The sequence below is a fragment of the Perca fluviatilis genome, chromosome 24 (genome assembly GCF_010015445.1).
Source record: "Perca fluviatilis chromosome 24, GENO_Pfluv_1.0, whole genome shotgun sequence".
In the NCBI taxonomy this organism is placed as follows: Eukaryota; Metazoa; Chordata; class Actinopteri; order Perciformes; family Percidae; genus Perca; species Perca fluviatilis.
In genome coordinates, this window is record NC_053135.1 from 9,681,551 (window position 1) to 9,698,488 (window position 16,938).

A 16,938-nucleotide genomic window follows, 5' to 3' on the forward strand; every position below is an offset into this window, starting at 1 on the left:
AAAGGATGAATGAAATAGTGAAGGGGAGTCAGGGCTTGGGGGAAGGGTACAAGGAGGTGGAGGGACATTCTTTCTAGGCCCCCCCCCCATAATCACTATTTGTGTTTGGCCGCATTGCCCCACTTTGTGTGTGTGTGTGTGTGTGTGTGTGTGTGTGTGTGTGTGTGTGTGTGTGTGTGTGTGTGTGTGTGTGTGTGTGTGTGTGTGTGTGTGTGTGTGTGTGTGTGTGTGTGTGTGTGTGTGTGTGTGTGTGTGTGTGTGTGTGTGTGTGTGTGTGTGTGTGTGTGTGTGTGTGAGAGGGGGTTCACTTGCAGCCTAGCTGCTATAGTTTAATTTCATTCATTCGACTCAGGACAAAGCAGGGAGTTTCAGGGTTTCAGCACCAGTGAAAAGCAGCCCGACGCCTGAATGTCTGATATGTGTGCACCATTCACCCCTATAGGCAGCATCCATGGTTTGTTTCAAATGGTAATTTTTTATTTATTTTTTTTCCCAGTAATATATGTACATGTTTTGTAGAATCCCCCAAAGTTAATTTATTGGAATGCAAAAGATAATATAATATTCACAGATGAATTGATTTAAAGAAAAATGGAGAGAACACCAACTGATATTATAAACTAGAGAAGGTGTGAATGCCGAATGTTTAAAAGGAGACAATGAACTGCATTGCTGGCGTTAGTGTGTATGCAGACCCAGTTGAAGGAGTATAAAGAGTTGGAAAAGTGGGAAAGGGTCTAATTAGCAAATCTCAATTCCCACCTGTAATTAAAGGTTGCCATGGGGATGGTAACTGCTGAGTGACTCCTGGGTCAGTTCATTTAATAGAGACTCAAAGGCTGTAATTTCTGTCACCTACATTTTTACATCGTGAGAGAGAGTGTGGTAATAGTTTGTGAATGGTAACAACAGATACAGAAGCCTGCCTCCAGGTTTTGATTAATGGGTTTAAGTCTTTGAGGCCAAAGACGCGAGCGTACACACACACAGATGGATAGATGGATAGATAGATAGATAGATAGATAGATAGATAGATAGATAGATAGATAGATAGAGTAGAGTCTGTAGTCAGAGCGCTGCGCATGCCTGGCTGTGCTCCAGAGTTTGGGTCTTAACCCGAGCTTACTGCCTGACACACTGAACTGACAGCTGGCCCGACGACACACTGAAACACACACCCTGACATATGACCACACACTGGCTCACACACAGTCTCAACATCTGAGCATTTCATAAACACAGCCATAACTCGTTTATGCTTTATCCATTGTGTTTTCATAGAGCTATTCGCTTTCCAAAGCACACCCTCCCTTCCCATCTCTTCCTCCTTTCTGGTTTCTGCTAATTACGGCAGAGCTGTTGTTTTGGGTTAAATTACAGGCTGGTTGACTTTGCTCGAAGCTCTGTGGTCTGTTAAGGTCTGTGGAAGTGGACTTGTATTAGTGCCACGTTAACCATCTCTCTAAACAGTATCTTACTTAAAATTGTGCACATACCCTCTTTTGGACTCTTAACTCTTTCCCTTCTTCTTTCCTACTTTTGCTTATCAATGAATCCCTTCTATAAAATCCCTCACTCATTTCTTCTCTTGCCTATTTTATATCTTTCTCCTTTTCCCCATCTTCCTCTTCTGTCCAGTGTGATATTTGATCCAGGGTGTTCCTGTATATGTGTATATGCACAGACACTGGATGATTCCTGAGTCATTGTTCTGTCATCTTAATGTAATACGTGTGTGTGTGTGTGTGTGTGTGTGTGTGTGTGTGTGTGTGTGTGTGTGTGTGTGTGTGTGTGTGTGTGTGTGTGTGTGTGTGTGTGTGTGTGTGTGTGTGTGTGTGTGTGAGAGACCATAACTACATGTATTATGTGTTGCCTATTTAATCGTAAACAGCTGCCAACACTCTCACACATGCTGCTCAAGTGTGGACTACACATGAGACCTACAGTGTGCGGTGTGAGTCACTGTCTAGCCAACGGTGCGCTGACACACTGTATATAGCATTAGTGAGAATCTAAGCTCCTAATCTGTCGGGTTTCTTCATCATATGGAGCTGCTGCAGAAAACAAGTGAACTCTTTTCTAAAAACAGTTTGCTTGGTTTGCACTTAGATGGTAATTATTGTCTCTCACTGCCAGCCCTACCATACTGCTTGGAAACCTTGCCACACGTCCCTCACACCACTCTCAGTGCCAGCCTGTGTCTACACACAAACACACACACACACACACACACACACACACACAAACATTACAGCGATGCTCCTTTACACACACCAACATGACAGAAACATTACAGTTTTCATTCACAGAAACACACACCAGTGTACACAATTAACAGTTCTCTTCCTTGTGTTTGGCATACATGGGTCACACATAGCAATGGGTGGTGGAGAATGCTTTTTTTCTCTATCGCTATATTTCTCTGTCTCTACATGTCTTAAAGGCCTAATGAGATTATTGTAATCCATCTTGGCCGTAGAAAGGAGGACGTCCACGTGCTGTTTACCTCCCTTTCTCCTCTTTGCATTTTCTCATGAAGTTCATCTTTCGCTCTCCTCTTTATTTCCATCTTTCCTCCTTTTTTTTCCCCACTTCCTGGCCTCCTCCCCTTGTTTCTAGCTAAAGTGCATACTGTATACATATTTTTTTTTTTTAAAGGGAAGGAATTAATCAGTCCTTACTGTAAATCAATATAGTCTCAGTTTATGTGTATCAGTGTATTTAACACCAAGGCTAGGAAAGGTTAACAAGGCAGCAACACCAATAGCAAGCCAACAAGTTTATATAGTTGATTGAATTACATTTTATTACATTATCTGTAATAAAAAAGGTTGGCTGTTGGCTATAAAGACCAAATGGGTCACACTGGATTATTGGCTCCATAGCACAACTCTGTTAAGCAGCTACAACACTCCCAACAGCCTTATTTGAACTCCTGTTTCTCCTGTCTTTGTCGTCTGATCCCATTTGTAACTTTGGTAATAGACAGTCGCCCGACCTCTTCAGCCAGTGCAATCAGCTGTCCTTAATTGCAAACTGCTGATAACTTTCAGCATTTTTGCTAGCTTCACAGGATGATAATACAGAGGTGTTTTATGTGTGGAGACATAAGCATCTAATAAATATATCTTCATCTCTCGGTCTTTTCTTCAGATGACATTTTGCAGAGGGAGGACGGTCCGTTTGCAGCAGAAATCGGCCATGAACTCCAGAAACAGTTTGCCATCCTGCCAGGTTGGTTTGATTTTCTTTCTCTCCTGACCATTGACCGAGGCTGTGGGCCACATGTGTGTTCTCATGTAATTGTATAGTAGGGCTTAGTGATACTTAGCTTGTGAGAGATGCTCAATTTAACCAAATTGAACAATTTAACTGCAACTCTAAACAAACATTTGCAAGTGATGTTTTTCTACATTATAATAAAAGTAAAAGTGCAAGTATACCCAACATGTTGAATAAACTTAGCAAAACAATGAAATGAAGCAATGCATTGCTGTAGAATTACTGTGTGAGACTTGCAGTGAAGTAAAGTGGTGAAGTTCAGGATGAACTAGTAACCTCAGATAGGTCTTAAATAGGCAGCATGGATTAGATTAGGGAATTTGGTTGTTGGTGCAAAATCACATTAACGTAAACTAAAGGGGGGGTTTTATTTAAGGATGGAGCAAATTAGGATTATTAACCCAGTGCAACAGAACGACACATGTGGAGTCTAAGTTAATTTCTGTGGGGGGTTTTACCCTGAATTTACCCCTATACAGAAGATTCTGTTCACCTGATTTCCTCTCTTTCGATCAGGTAGATCTGTTAAAGGCTTTCATTCCGAAGTTTCAACAGCTTTTTCTTTTGTCAAACTGTGACGACATTGTACTGGTGATGAAATCAAAGTGAGTGTGTCTCTGATGGCAGGACAGTTCATGTTCAACACAACAGATTTGCCATCCAGATTCCAGTAATGGCTCCACTTTTACTTATTATTATTATTATTATTATTATTATTATTTTGGACTTTTGACAATAATCTCTATTTACGTGTGTTAATTTAAACTCTGTGTGTTAACTGAGGTGTGCTGTAGCTTCAGAAGCATCAACTTAATTAACCCTGCCGTGTCTTCTTAATTTCCTTTAGACATAAAAACAATTTTGAGGTTTAGCTTTTGTTCTGTTTATTTTTCTTATAATTAAAATGTGCTGTCTTGTTTCTGTTGTCGTTTCACTAAATATCAAATTTGAAGAAAGACAAGTATACGCATGCTGTACTTGAAAATGTTCTTCCAAAGTCAACTTGTCTAGCAAAGTAAAGTTCTCTCTGAGTTTGACATTTTATTTAAGTCTGTACACAAACAACCATTCACATCAACATGCACACATGAAAACAAAAATCACGTATGTATACAGAAACACACACTTGGGGCCCTGTGTTGGGTTACCATGACGATAATGCCTGCCCAATGACGGCATGTGAATAATTCATCAACACGATGATCTGCTTTGCAACTTGACCCACCAACCAAAGAGAAGGTGTGTGTGTGTGTGTGTGTGTGTGTGTGTGTGTGTGTGTGTGTGTGTGTGTGTGTGTGTGTGTGTGTGTGTGTGTGTGTGTGTGTGTGTGTGTGTGTGTGTGTGTGTGTGTGTGTGTGTGTGTGTGTGTGTGTGTGTGTGTGTACAGGATTAGAATCCTTGAAATGACAGGACCCAGAGAGTTTATTGCCTCCATTTAAAAATTGAGAATACAGCTACAAAAAAGAGGCCAAAACTGTAATCTTTTTTACTCGTTTGATCTTTAATCAGAGTTTTCTTCACTACTTCTGTCTCCCTGACCTCTGTGTCTCCAGGGGGCCGCGGGATGAACGGCAACCCTATCATCATCTTCCCAGAATTCCCAGATTTCAGCGAGCTGGAGGAGGAGGAGGTCCAAAATGTCCTCAGCTACCTCAGCAGCATCCCCAGGTTAGCATCACGCACACACATGCACACAGCATCTTCCCCGCAGCTTCATTTTGGTTTGACAACAAACAAACTGTGAAAGGAATCTGGCCAATTTGTGAAGGTGCAGTACCACATGGAGCCAACAGATGTCAGCACAATACCAAAGGCCTGCCACAAGGAAAGAGCCACAAAAGAAACCTAAATAAATAGATTTTAGAGATAATGAAAGATTGCAGGAGAAGCTATTTTGAGAAATTATGAGTTCCAGAAAGGAAACGAAAGATATTTTTGAAGACCTCAGATGATTTTAATCTAGATATAGATAGATTTTTGTTTTCTAAATAAACTACCACAATAATCCTAACCCTGAAAAAGAGGTTTTAGATTAGGTTAAATGTAACACAATTTGTTTTGCTATAATTGAATTCAAATTAAATCATTATATACTCTGTCCTTTCTCCTCCTCTCCTCCTTTATTCTCTCCTCCCTCTCTGTCCCTCCTCCCTTTCCTTTCTTTCACCTTTCCTTTACTGCTGAGCGCTGCACTCCCATCTCACACACACACACACACACACACACACACACACGATGGCGGCCTCAGTTTTTTTTTTTTCGTGTCTCATCACCTTTCATATCCCACCCCCCCTCTGAGTCCCCTCCCTTTCTCCCCCCAGCTATTTGCACCCAGCAGCCAATCGGCTGCACTCTGAGCTCTGATTGGTTGTGGGAGAACAGCAAGATGCAGGGCTTAGTTTTAATTGGCTGAGGGTGGGAGGCAGGTGGTGGAGGAGCAGAGGGAGAAGGAGGAGGAGGAGGGAGATGCTCTTTAAGGATGTGAACGGTCACCTCTTTCCATCCGGGAGCTGCAAACAGATGATTGTGGATGCAGGATATGAACACTGACAACAACGGAATAAGGAAAAATTAAGGAGGAATGGATTATTGCTGGATGCTAACAGTGGGATATTAAGCATTTGTGTTCTTTTTTTTGTCGTGGAATAGCCAAGATTTCCCCCAGATTTCCAGCTGGCTTCATTCATGTGTTCTGAATATTTTTTCCAGTAGAGATGGATTGAGGATTGGATGTCGCAGCGTTCACTGGGTAGTGTAGTGTGTACATTTTCTTGGTATGTCTGTGTGTGATGATGAAAATTGGCTAATGATGACACGCAGATGGACCAACTCAGCAGTATTCGTATGTTGTCCCCACAGTGTGTGTATGTGTGTGTTGTGTTTGAGTCCTTTTTACTTGTGTGTTTATGTGTCAGGATGCATGACAATTTGTCCAGCAGGACCTTTGCTGGAAATACTGCATTCACACACACAAAAAACACACACACACACACACACACACACACACACACACACACACACATTAGCTTAATGAGGTTGCTATATGGCACTGCCTGTGGAATGAATGGCTAGATTTTCACACACACACATTAACGCAGAGCCAAGGTTGTCATGGTAATCACAAGGGTCTCTCATTATCACTGATGACAGATGATTACCACAGACACACGGTTGGTATGAATGTTTTAACTTAGTATAGCTTTTTCATTAATTAATTTCTTTTCTGTTGTGAAGACCAACAAAGACCGCTAAAGTTGTTTTTATATAACTTTTATATATGCTATTATGTGTCAGTTATAGTGACCTGATGATAGCTGCTGAAAGCTCTAACCAGGCAGTGACTGGTAACATTTTACCGTACAGCCTTTTACTGAAAAATATGTATTTTATATTTTTTGTTTACACACAGAATCACATCAGCAGCTTCCCTGTTTGAGAGACAAATAATCTCTTGGAAATGCAGTGCAGGAATATCATAGTATTGGGTGATTCCTTCATCCTCACCTTGACAACGTAAAAAAAATGGTTTCCTAGGTAATAACAGTGTGTGCTTCTCTTTTGCAGCGTTGCTGCATCAGGAGTGGGTTTCAATCTGGTCATCGACAGACGACTGGACCGATGGGCCGCCGTCAGGGCTACCCTGCTCCGCATCGCAGTAAGACCGTGTGTGTGTGTGTGTGTGTGTGTGTGTGTGTGTGTGTGTGTGTGAGACTGTAGTGTGCTCTGGATCAGTTTGTTTGTGTGCATTATTTGCTGATGAAGTACCTCTGACGACTACAAATGGCTGTTTTGGTGTGTGTGCATTACTCTACACGCGGTAATGCTCGTTTAAACATGGATCTGTGGGTTTAGTTGCTGGTGTCAGCTGTGTGTGTGTGTATAATTTGGTTTGTCACCACTTAGAGTAATGGATGTTTTGCTAGCTTATACAAACTGTACTGTGTGTGTGTGTGTGTGTGTGTGTGTGTGTGTGTGTGTGTGTGTGTGTGTGTGTGTGTGTGTGTGTGTGTGTGTGTGTGTGTGTGTGTGTGTGTGTGTGTGTGTGCGTGTGTTTAGATAAGTTATTATTAATTCGCTGTGTATAGAAAGGACATGTACCGGCAATTAGGCCAATTTCTTTCTTTCTGGATGTTGAAACGAAGCAGGAGGGGAGTTAAAAATAGCACATTTTGCTGGCGTCTGTGGTTGATTCTCGCAACGCGTCAACATAGTGTGTGCAATGAGATGCTGTCCTGTTGGACATAAAAAGTCCAAACTGTGTGAGCCATTAGTCTGATTCTGTAATTGTGCCATTAGCCTACTAGCCTACTTTTTGGACAGCGTAAAACTTTCTGACATGTTGAATTGAAGAGACAATAAAAGAGAGAAAGAGAAGGGATCCAGGGAAATGCTCAAAAATGGAAAGTGGGGGATGAAGAGATGAGAAAGGCAAAAAGCAAGAGAAGAAAGGGAATCTTGAACAGAAAAAAAGGCAGAGAGAGGAGTTGATTCATTTCAAAACAAACTTGAGAATCAAAGTGACTTGCTGCTCTCTCTGAGGCCCTTAATATGAAAAATAAAAGTAGAAAAAGAAACTGTTGTATCTGAAAGAAATGTGTGGTTAGGGTGAGGTTTCCAGATACTAACACGGCTCCCTTTATGATATATTTTAGAATCACTCTAGCAGTTTCCTGGATTGTCCTCTCCATCTTTGAATCATGATTAGCTGGCTCTGCCAGCATGAGGATCAAGTTTTACCACACCCTACACATCTGTTGTTAAGATGCTCCACCTGTATTACACCACTTAGCATGTTCAATATATGCAGATATATGCTAATATATGATAATTGGACACTGATTATAATCACAACAAATGGTCTTTCCATGGAATTTCTAAGAAACTATCCCCACTGTGACAATAAGCCATTATGAAACTCCTTGCTTCATTATGACTCCACCAAATCAGTTTAAACCTGTCCACACAAACATCTGCACACTCAAGACACCCATAATGGACCATTCCAGGTCTGTTATTTTATTCCAGTCCATTGGCCCAGTACATGTTCTTGAAAGGGACGTTGATGGACTGTGGGTTACACTGATAGCAGGGAGCCAATCAGTCATGGTCTGTCTGTTATTATTGGTGTAATCCATATGAAAGAATGAAGAAAAAAAAAATAGTTGTATTTTGTAGTATAAATGTAAAAAATAGTATTGATTTAGAACACTTCAACTAAGCAAAGTCCTTTTTAATTAAATCATTTTATGTTTTTATCAATGACCAGTGACTGACATTGTATTAGTGTTATAAAATATTAGTCAGAGGAACCCTGATTTTAACCTAAATAGTTTGACATTTTAGGAAACACTCACTTTGTACTTTTTTAACATTTTTTACTGTTATTACCAACAGTTGGATGACAAGATTGATAGCAGTCGCGTGGGGGGGATGGCAACAAAATCCACATAGTGGAACCTGTAAAGCTCATTAATTAATTGAAAGTTTGTTTAATCAGTATAAATCATCATCATCATTGTTGACAAAAAAACTAGAGGAAATAATAGCTTAGGTAAAATGAGTCCCACAAGCGATCATACCCAGTCTTTAACCACGTGAGAGAGGCAGGTGGCAGAAGCTTCTCAGCAGGATCTCCTATTCTCCCTTTACCTCTTCTGCTGATCACCTCCCTCTAGCTCCTTCCTCTTTTTCATCCATTACTTCTCTTCTTTGTTCTAGTTTTCTACCATCTCTTTGCTCCTTTGAGTCATTTTCTATTTCTACTTCCCACACAGCACACAAGTATTTTCAGCTACATTTGTTGAAATGTGTATTATTTAATACCAGGCTATTGTTGAAAATGAAATCATAGTGTTATAACTGTAAACAAAGACAGTGGTTGAGGTTACTATTTATCTTTTCTATTATGGATTATCATGTTGGGAGTCATTTCTGCAGCTTCCGGTCTGATGCTGTACAGCAGGTCATCAGATTTACCAATGACCAGCAAGCAGGTTAGAGGCTGGTAGTCTTGTTAGCGGTGCCTTTTTGGTTTACAGTATATCTCAAAATGATCGCAGTAGGGATATATTTAGGCCAAGATGCTGCATCTGGCATGTTTTCGGGAACACAAAGAGAAATGATGCAAATGCCGATGACATAAAAAAAAAAGAACAAGGTAATGAAAAATGCAATCAAGACTTTTATTAGCAAAGTCAGGTCTTTATTTAGTCATACAATATACTTAAATATAAGTCCTGTTCAAAAGTATACACCAGATAATCAGCTTTAATGTAGGGGGAGTGGAGTGTGTGAATGGTGTCCCAAGAAGGCCATGATGGAAGCAGGCAGCATTATAACGTAACCTGAAGGCATTAAGAGCAGGTGGTGAGAGTGTTGTCTCGCACGCTCTCCTCCTCAGTCCCCCTCAGGCCAATCCCCCGCAGTAGATGTCCTTCTTGGGCAATGCCCTCTTTGTCCACCAGCCAATGACACACAGTCTTACCGGAGAATGAATGTCATTCGTCTTCCGTGAGACGCTCTGCTCATCAAGGCCATTCAAGGTGGCCCGCTGCTGTTTGCTGGTTTCACCCGCCGGAAGAAAAAAGAAAATGGCAGTATTGTCATGTAAAGCCAGAGATTAGTGTACATGTTCAGATGCTCACACACTGCCATGTTGGTTGTCTGACCAGTAGTTTTTAGTCTCATGTACAGGGATGGAATAAAGCGGTAAATAAAACTGAGGATGAACTTTGACATCTAGTTTATAGTCATCATGAAATAAGCAACAATTGTTTGCTCTTATTAGTATAACTTTCTGTATCTTTTATGGATACTTAAATAACAGGCTTCCACTTGAGCACTGTAGATCCACTATCCAAATACCAAAATGTATTTAGGACAAACCGGGTGAATCCACATGCATTTGCAGTCAAATGATGATGGCACACCATTGTCTCTGTTGCAGCCCGTCTTTGTGAGTTAGGGTAATAAATATGCAGTCATTGAAGAATACGAGGACATTGCTGCAGGGTTAGGAGACAGACAGCTCTATCATCTGGTGCAAAGGAGAGGCTTGAATTTGTCACATTTGTAACATACCAGCTAAAAGGGGGGGGGGGGTTAGAGCATGTGGAGGGAGGTGGTTTAATGTGGTGGCTATCGAACTCCCAGGAGAACAATGCGGATGTCATTAGAGGATATGAATGTAGTGGTTTTCCTCCCTGAAAGAATATAAATCACCCCGGTCAACAGAAAAGATATTCTAATCCTAATCATTTATTTATGTGTGCTTTTTATCTGTGAGGTGTGTGTGTGTGTGTGTGTGTGTGTGTGTGTGTGTGTGTGTGTGTGTGTGTGTGTGTGTGTGTGTGTGTGTGTGTGTGTGTGTGTGTGTGTGTGTGTGTGTGTGTGTGTGTGTGTGTGTGTGTGTGTGTGTGTGTGTGTGTGTGTGTGTGTGTGTGTGTGTGTGTGTGTGTGTGTGAAAAGGGGGAGTTTCAGGGTTTCAGCACCAGTGAAAAGCAGCCCGACGTGTGTGTGTGTGTGTGTGCACGCACACGCATCGCTTTAATGTATAAGTGTGTATAAATGTAGAGTGTGTATCCAGGGGATGTGTATGCACATTAGCATGTCTCGGTTCATCTGTCAGGGGGATGCACCGAGCAGATTGTGCATTATCATGTTAATGCGGAGGTACAAATTAATCCAAGTCCTCTCAGGGTTTATTAAATTGAATGGATTCCAATTACAGATATATTGCTTTCTGTGTTTTGTCTGGTGTGTTATTGGTAGAAGAACATTTGGCTTATATATATTCAGCTGATAAACATGCTGAATTACAATTCTTCTTTTTAGTTGCAATTTATTCTTTCCTACAGTTTATCATCTGCAGGTGTGATTTGCTGTAATTAGAGCTTAAGGGAGGGTGTGGTGTTATTATGTTATAAAATATTCTGTCAGTTGCGTGGAAATTGGAACGGAACTTACCAACCTGGCTGTCTTTCATAAGCGTCATAGCAGGTGGAGTGTGTGCGTGTGTGTGAGCCAAAAATAAATGACTGGGACGGCAAAGTGGAGCTACATCGACACAAAAAACTCCTTCACACAGACAGACATCAGTTACTCTCTGTTGCTCTTACTCTCTCTCTCCCCCTTAATTTATCTCACACACACACACACACACACACACACACACAGTCTTTCTCTGTATCATCTCGCTTGAATCCCGTCATGCACTCTCCATCTCGCTCCATGCGTTTTTCAAGGAGGATGGTTTCCATGGCAACACCTTGCAGGCATTTCATGACTGTAATGTATGTGTGCCTCTGTGTGAGTGCAGGTCTCCTTGTAGACTAAATTAAAGCCATGTACAGTATTTGTTTTACTGATTCTATTAAAGCAGTTTTATGGGTTGTGATTCAGTTGAAAATATGCGTTGTTTATTGTTATTGACGATGATGGATGCAGGCAGTGGGTGGACCATTTTGTAGAGATTGTGGACACCAGTTACTATGTTGTTTCCTCAAATAATGCCATATAATCCCTGGTCCCCATGGTCAGGTTATAATGTAATTCGCTAGTCAATTGGTTGTTTGCATTAGCAGCAATAGCTAGCATTGCTCACTACACACCACTACTACTAACATTTTATTTTAAAAGCCAGGAAAAAGCAGGAATGCATATGATGTTTAATTGGGAGGTGATCAGCTTTATACTTCTTGCATATTTTCAATTTCTTTTTCTACAATATGTCCACCACTATCTGCCAATTTATTTATGGCAACGCTGAGTGTGTGTGTGTGTGTGTGTGTGTGTGTGTGTGTGTGTGTGTGTGTGTGTGTGTGTGTGTGTGTGTGTGTGTGTGTGTGTGTGTGTGTGTGTGTGTGTGTGTGTGTGTGTGAGTGTGAGACCCTACATTGATTTATGATGCCTGACAGGTTGAAGCAATTCACCCAGGGTTTTAGAGGAAGCTATGACCAATACAGCCTTTCAGCCGAGTGGCCTCTTGGGCTGTTGTCTGTGTAAAGGCAATTCGATATGCTTTCAACCTGTTAGTGTGGAGGTGGAGAGACAGAAGCTATGGTTACCCCCAAAGACCCAGACTAATTTACCTTGTAGTCACAGATTTCTAGATGGAAGGTGTAACAGGGGAACAACATCTAAAGATTTGTAGGAGATTTAGTGGATATTAAATCCCAGAAAAACGTCTTCATGGTTCAGGATTGCAGCAGAGGGGACGGCTGTCACACAAGTGGGCGCCGTCTAGCTTCATACCTCTACTGCAGAACTCTAAACCTGAAGTGTTAAAGAATAAAAATGATTGCATAGAAGTGATGAAAGCAGCTATTTCTTTCAGCCTCACTATAAAAACAAGAAGTCAAAGCCTGAATTTCAAAATATAAATCGATGCATGTCACTAGTCTTTACACTGGCTAGACTATTTCCACACCTGATTTTCTCTAAAATGGAAAGATACACATACTAATAGATTAATAAAAACATTCTACCTCCCCTTTTTCCTCTCTCAGGGTTCATTTCCAGGGAACTTACACTTGGTTCTGGTGTTACGTCCCACTACTTTGCTCCAGCGGACTCTGTCAGACTTCCTGTTCAAGTACAACAGGGATGAGTTCAAAATGAAGGTGACCTGTAAATTGCACCTGTCTGTCTTTCCTTTATTTATTTATTTATTTATTTATTTATTGCTTTTGTTTTAATTATTCTGAAGTTCTTTAGGATTATCTTTTAACACATAATTCTTTATATAATCGGTTGGTGGTGTGTGTTTTATCAGGTGGTGATGCTGAGTTCGGTGACTGAGCTCCATGCCTATATCGACCCAGGACAACTGACCACAGAGTTGGGAGGCACGCAGGAATACTGCCATGACAGCTGGATCTCACACCGCACTGTATGTGAACACACACACACACACACACACACACACGCTTCTGTTTTTTTTTTTAAGTACATATTCTCACTCAAGTTTTTCGCACATGGCAAAATAAAAGTGCATGCACATACTTCTGCATCATTTTACCAGTTTGACTATTGTTGTACGAACTGAATGTCTCCTCCACAGGCAATCGAGGCATTCGCCCTCATGGTGAAGACCACGGCTCAGACTCTGCAGGCGTTTGGCACTGAGCTTGCAGAGACAGAACTACCTAATGATGCCGAGGCCACCGTCAACCTGCTGCACACTCACACTCTGAAGAAGGATAAAATGAAGGTCTGATTTGCTTTTCTGTTTTCTTGTTTTCCTTCTTTCTCTCATAGATAGAGATATTTGCTGTTACCTTGAAGAAAATTATTTGTTCAATTTCCAGGAGGACCTGCAGGTGGCGCTGTCTCAAGGGGGACGCCTGTTGGAGTGTATAAACGAGCCTCTACAGACAGACCCTGAATACAGCATGACCTACGATGAACTGGAAAACTTAGCTACTGTGCAGAGGTAGAGGACCGAATGAATGGAAACGTAAATAGATGAGGAAGTCGTCCCTGAACGCATGAATAAATCCTCTTTCCTTTCTTCCCATCACTCCTCCTTCCTTCTTTTTTCCCCCCCTCCCTCTCAGACTCCTGGGTCAGCTGGACGAAACGCAGACAGCATTTGATGATTTCTGGGAGCGTCACCGCACCAAGCTGGAACAGTGTTTACAGCTCCGCCATTTTGAACAGCACTTCCGTGAAGTGAGTTGAATTATGGGAAGTGTAGTTTTGGAGAAATTAGTCGGGTAACACATGTGCTCATCGCACAGCATTAACAACGTGTGTGTTCGTAGGTGCGCCCCCAGCTTGACGTGACATCGGAGCGTTTGTCGGGTTTCTCTGAGGTCAGCGTAAGCCCCGCCCATGCTGAGCATGTCCTCCGAGAGCTCAGCAGCCATGAGGACAAGGCCTGTGTAAGACACACACACACACACACACACACACACACACACACACACACACACACACACACACACACACACACACACACACACACACACACAATCTCCTAACACGTTGAACAGAAAACACTTGTGCTCAACACTTTCACCTTTGATGCATCCTTGAAGCCATGTGTCTAAGGATATAATCAATGTGATGCCCTGTTCCATCCCCCACTCACTGGGACTGAGTGGAAATAGATGGGCGATAGACAGAATGAGAGGTAGAGGTCCCACCTGTGTGTGGATTGGATCCATATAATGATACATATTGGACTTTTTCATGTGAAAATTATAAAATGTAAAGCTGCTACTTTGTATTTTGGCACCGACTACAGGCTTCACATGTGAAAATATTGATATAGGTCTTAAAAAGCGAAAGAGCTTGATTGATTTGTACAAAGTGTGTCCCACTCCATCCAGCATTAAGTAATGAACGCTGCACTCAGAGGGAGAGGACTGGGGAAGAGGACGAGAAGAGGCTGTTGTTAACTTGTCAGCGGTTGATTGATGATGTGTCCCCCGCTGTTAGCTGACAAGCCAGTGCTCTCTATGTATCCTAAAGTATATTCTGATTTAAGAACATCTTCAATGTGTTTCAATAGGACACACTAGAACGTGCCCTGTCCCTGGCCAGTGAAGGTGACAGGCTGATAGAAAATTCCCACTATGCCGAGGACTCCATCAGGCCGAAGTGCGGCGAGCTGAGAGGAGTGTGCGAGGAGATCAGCTCCACTCTGAGGAGCAAGAAGAGCCTCCTGCTCACGGCGTTGGAGCTCCACCGCGCTCTGGACAAGGTACGAGTCGGATTGTATGTGCATGGGAGATAAAGAAAGATGATCCGCTGAGCTTTCCTTTGTGTTATCATTATTTGGAGTTAAGTAATAGAAGAAGGACCTTTTCCCATTATTTCTATAAAACTTCCACTCCCCCTCCCCAAGGCATCACGGTGGTGTGAGGACGGCATCTTCCTGTTGGCCAGCCAGCCAGTGGACCGCTGTCAGTCTCAGGATGGAGCTGAAGCAGCTCTGCAAGAACTCGAGCGATACCTGGACACAGCGCCGCTACACACCCTCGCCGACCGCAGCGCCATCTGCTGCCAGTATGAGGCGGTGCTCACTCCTCAGCTCATGGTCAGCAGGAAGTGGATTTAACGGATTACAGTACATCAAGTGTATCTTTTAGTTAATTCACTGCAATGTCTATGTTCGTGTTTGGTCTCCATCAGGACCAGGTAGAGAGAGTTTTCCAGAAGCAAATCTCCGTCCAAGAGATGTTTGAGAAGAGACGCATCAGCCTGAAGAAACTCGCTGCCAAACAGACCAGACCAGTCCAGCCAGTAGCACCAAGACCTGAAGTGAAGTCTCCACTCTCCTCTCCTAGTAAGCCTGGATCAATAGATAACCTGATTTAATGAAAGAGTGCAGCAGTCGTACCAAGACCTGGCTCTTCTGACCTGGTTAGTGGAATAAGAGTAAGAGTAAACCACTGTTTTCTCTCTGTCCTTCAGATCAAGAGAGAAAAGAGAGGAGATACTCTGCAGATAGTGCCATCTGCAAAAAGGTAAATTTATGACTACTGATCAGTTGATTGGCAGTGAATATTAAACTAGGATTTAGTTTTTGATGATCAGTTAGAGGTAAATATATATTTTTCATTTCATGTTTATTTGATAGGGACAGATGCTACCACATAGACACTTGAACAACAATTCTTCAATGTACAGCATCACAGCATTTATAGCTATTGCTAATTTCCAATGCCCGTCCCTACAAGGGCTTCATAAAAAAAAAAAAGAAATATTCCTCAAAAAGGTTGAGATGTTTTGTCAAAGCAAATACTATCTATAAATGGGTGTGTGTCCAGGTGGAGTCTCCCATACATAACGGTGGCACCAGACATGCTTCTCTCTCAGAAGAAGAAGAAAACCTGGCAGTACTTCGGCGGTAAGGGGGTCAAAGGTCATCCTCAGAGCCATAGATAAGAAAGCAGTCAAAGGACAGTGATACTGCGATCACTTTTCTTTGTCTGTATCACTTTTAAACCAACATGCAAGTATTTCAGTTCTGGGGTCTTATCTTAGGGAGCTTTGGAGTGAGGATGGCAGTATAATAGCATGCAGGCTTCTGCTAACTGAATTTGTATCTTGTTTTTCTGCGTTGCAGCCACGTGATGAATGAACTGTTGGAGACGGAGAGAGCATATGTGGAGGAGCTACTGTGTGTGCTGGATGTAAGTATCACTTCAAATGACTATTGTTGTATTATAAACGTAATTCAGTACATGCATCTATTCTCTATATCAGCAAATCTGTGTGTGATGTTAAACTCCAGGGCTATGCAGCTGAGATGGACAACCCTGCCATGGCTCACCTCATCCCCAGCACCCTGCTGAGCAAGAAGGTCGTCCTATTTGGCAACATGTCTGAAATCTACCAGTTTCATAAGAGGTATGCTCCCCCTGTTTCCAGTCTTTATACTAAGCTATGCTAACCGGCTGCTGGCTCCAGCTTCATATTTACCGTACAGATGTGAGAGCGGTATTGATCTTCTCTTCTAACTCTCAGCAAGAAATGGAATATCTTAACATAGCCTAAACTCTAAACCTTTGGTTCATGCGGTTTGTCTCCAGGACGTTTCTAAAGGAACTGGAAGCATACACTGACTGCCCAGAACTAGTGGGCCGCTGCTTTTTAGAGAGGGTAAGCACATACTTCCTGCACTCTGGTCTGGACTTTTAAAATAAA

The 16,938-nt window shown here is 42.1% G+C and overlaps 1 protein-coding gene across 10 annotated transcripts in view; it reads left to right on the forward strand.

The window, feature by feature from the left end:
- Positions 1–16,938, forward strand: part of mcf2la (mcf.2 cell line derived transforming sequence-like a) — a 46,033-nt gene that overhangs the window by 20,604 nt on the left and 8,491 nt on the right. For 9 of the 10 annotated variants that reach the window (XM_039792633.1, XM_039792627.1, XM_039792632.1 and 6 more), the window contains 17 exons: positions 3,154–3,234; positions 4,836–4,950; positions 6,847–6,937; positions 12,789–12,902; positions 13,055–13,171; positions 13,343–13,492; positions 13,590–13,714; positions 13,839–13,953; positions 14,046–14,165; positions 14,798–14,989; positions 15,134–15,325; positions 15,421–15,574; positions 15,703–15,755; positions 16,059–16,138; positions 16,358–16,424; positions 16,526–16,641; positions 16,824–16,893. In XM_039792633.1, coding sequence (XP_039648567.1) covers positions 3,154–3,234; positions 4,836–4,950; positions 6,847–6,937; positions 12,789–12,902; positions 13,055–13,171; positions 13,343–13,492; positions 13,590–13,714; positions 13,839–13,953; positions 14,046–14,165; positions 14,798–14,989; positions 15,134–15,325; positions 15,421–15,574; positions 15,703–15,755; positions 16,059–16,138; positions 16,358–16,424; positions 16,526–16,641; positions 16,824–16,893 — 1,952 coding nt within the window. Of the gene's footprint in view, positions 1–3,153; positions 3,235–4,835; positions 4,951–5,768; positions 6,032–6,846; positions 6,938–12,788; positions 12,903–13,054; positions 13,172–13,342; positions 13,493–13,589; positions 13,715–13,838; positions 13,954–14,045; positions 14,166–14,797; positions 14,990–15,133; positions 15,326–15,420; positions 15,575–15,702; positions 15,756–16,058; positions 16,139–16,357; positions 16,425–16,525; positions 16,642–16,823; positions 16,894–16,938 lie in introns of those variants that run through there. The other variant, XM_039792636.1, reaches the window with a different exon arrangement.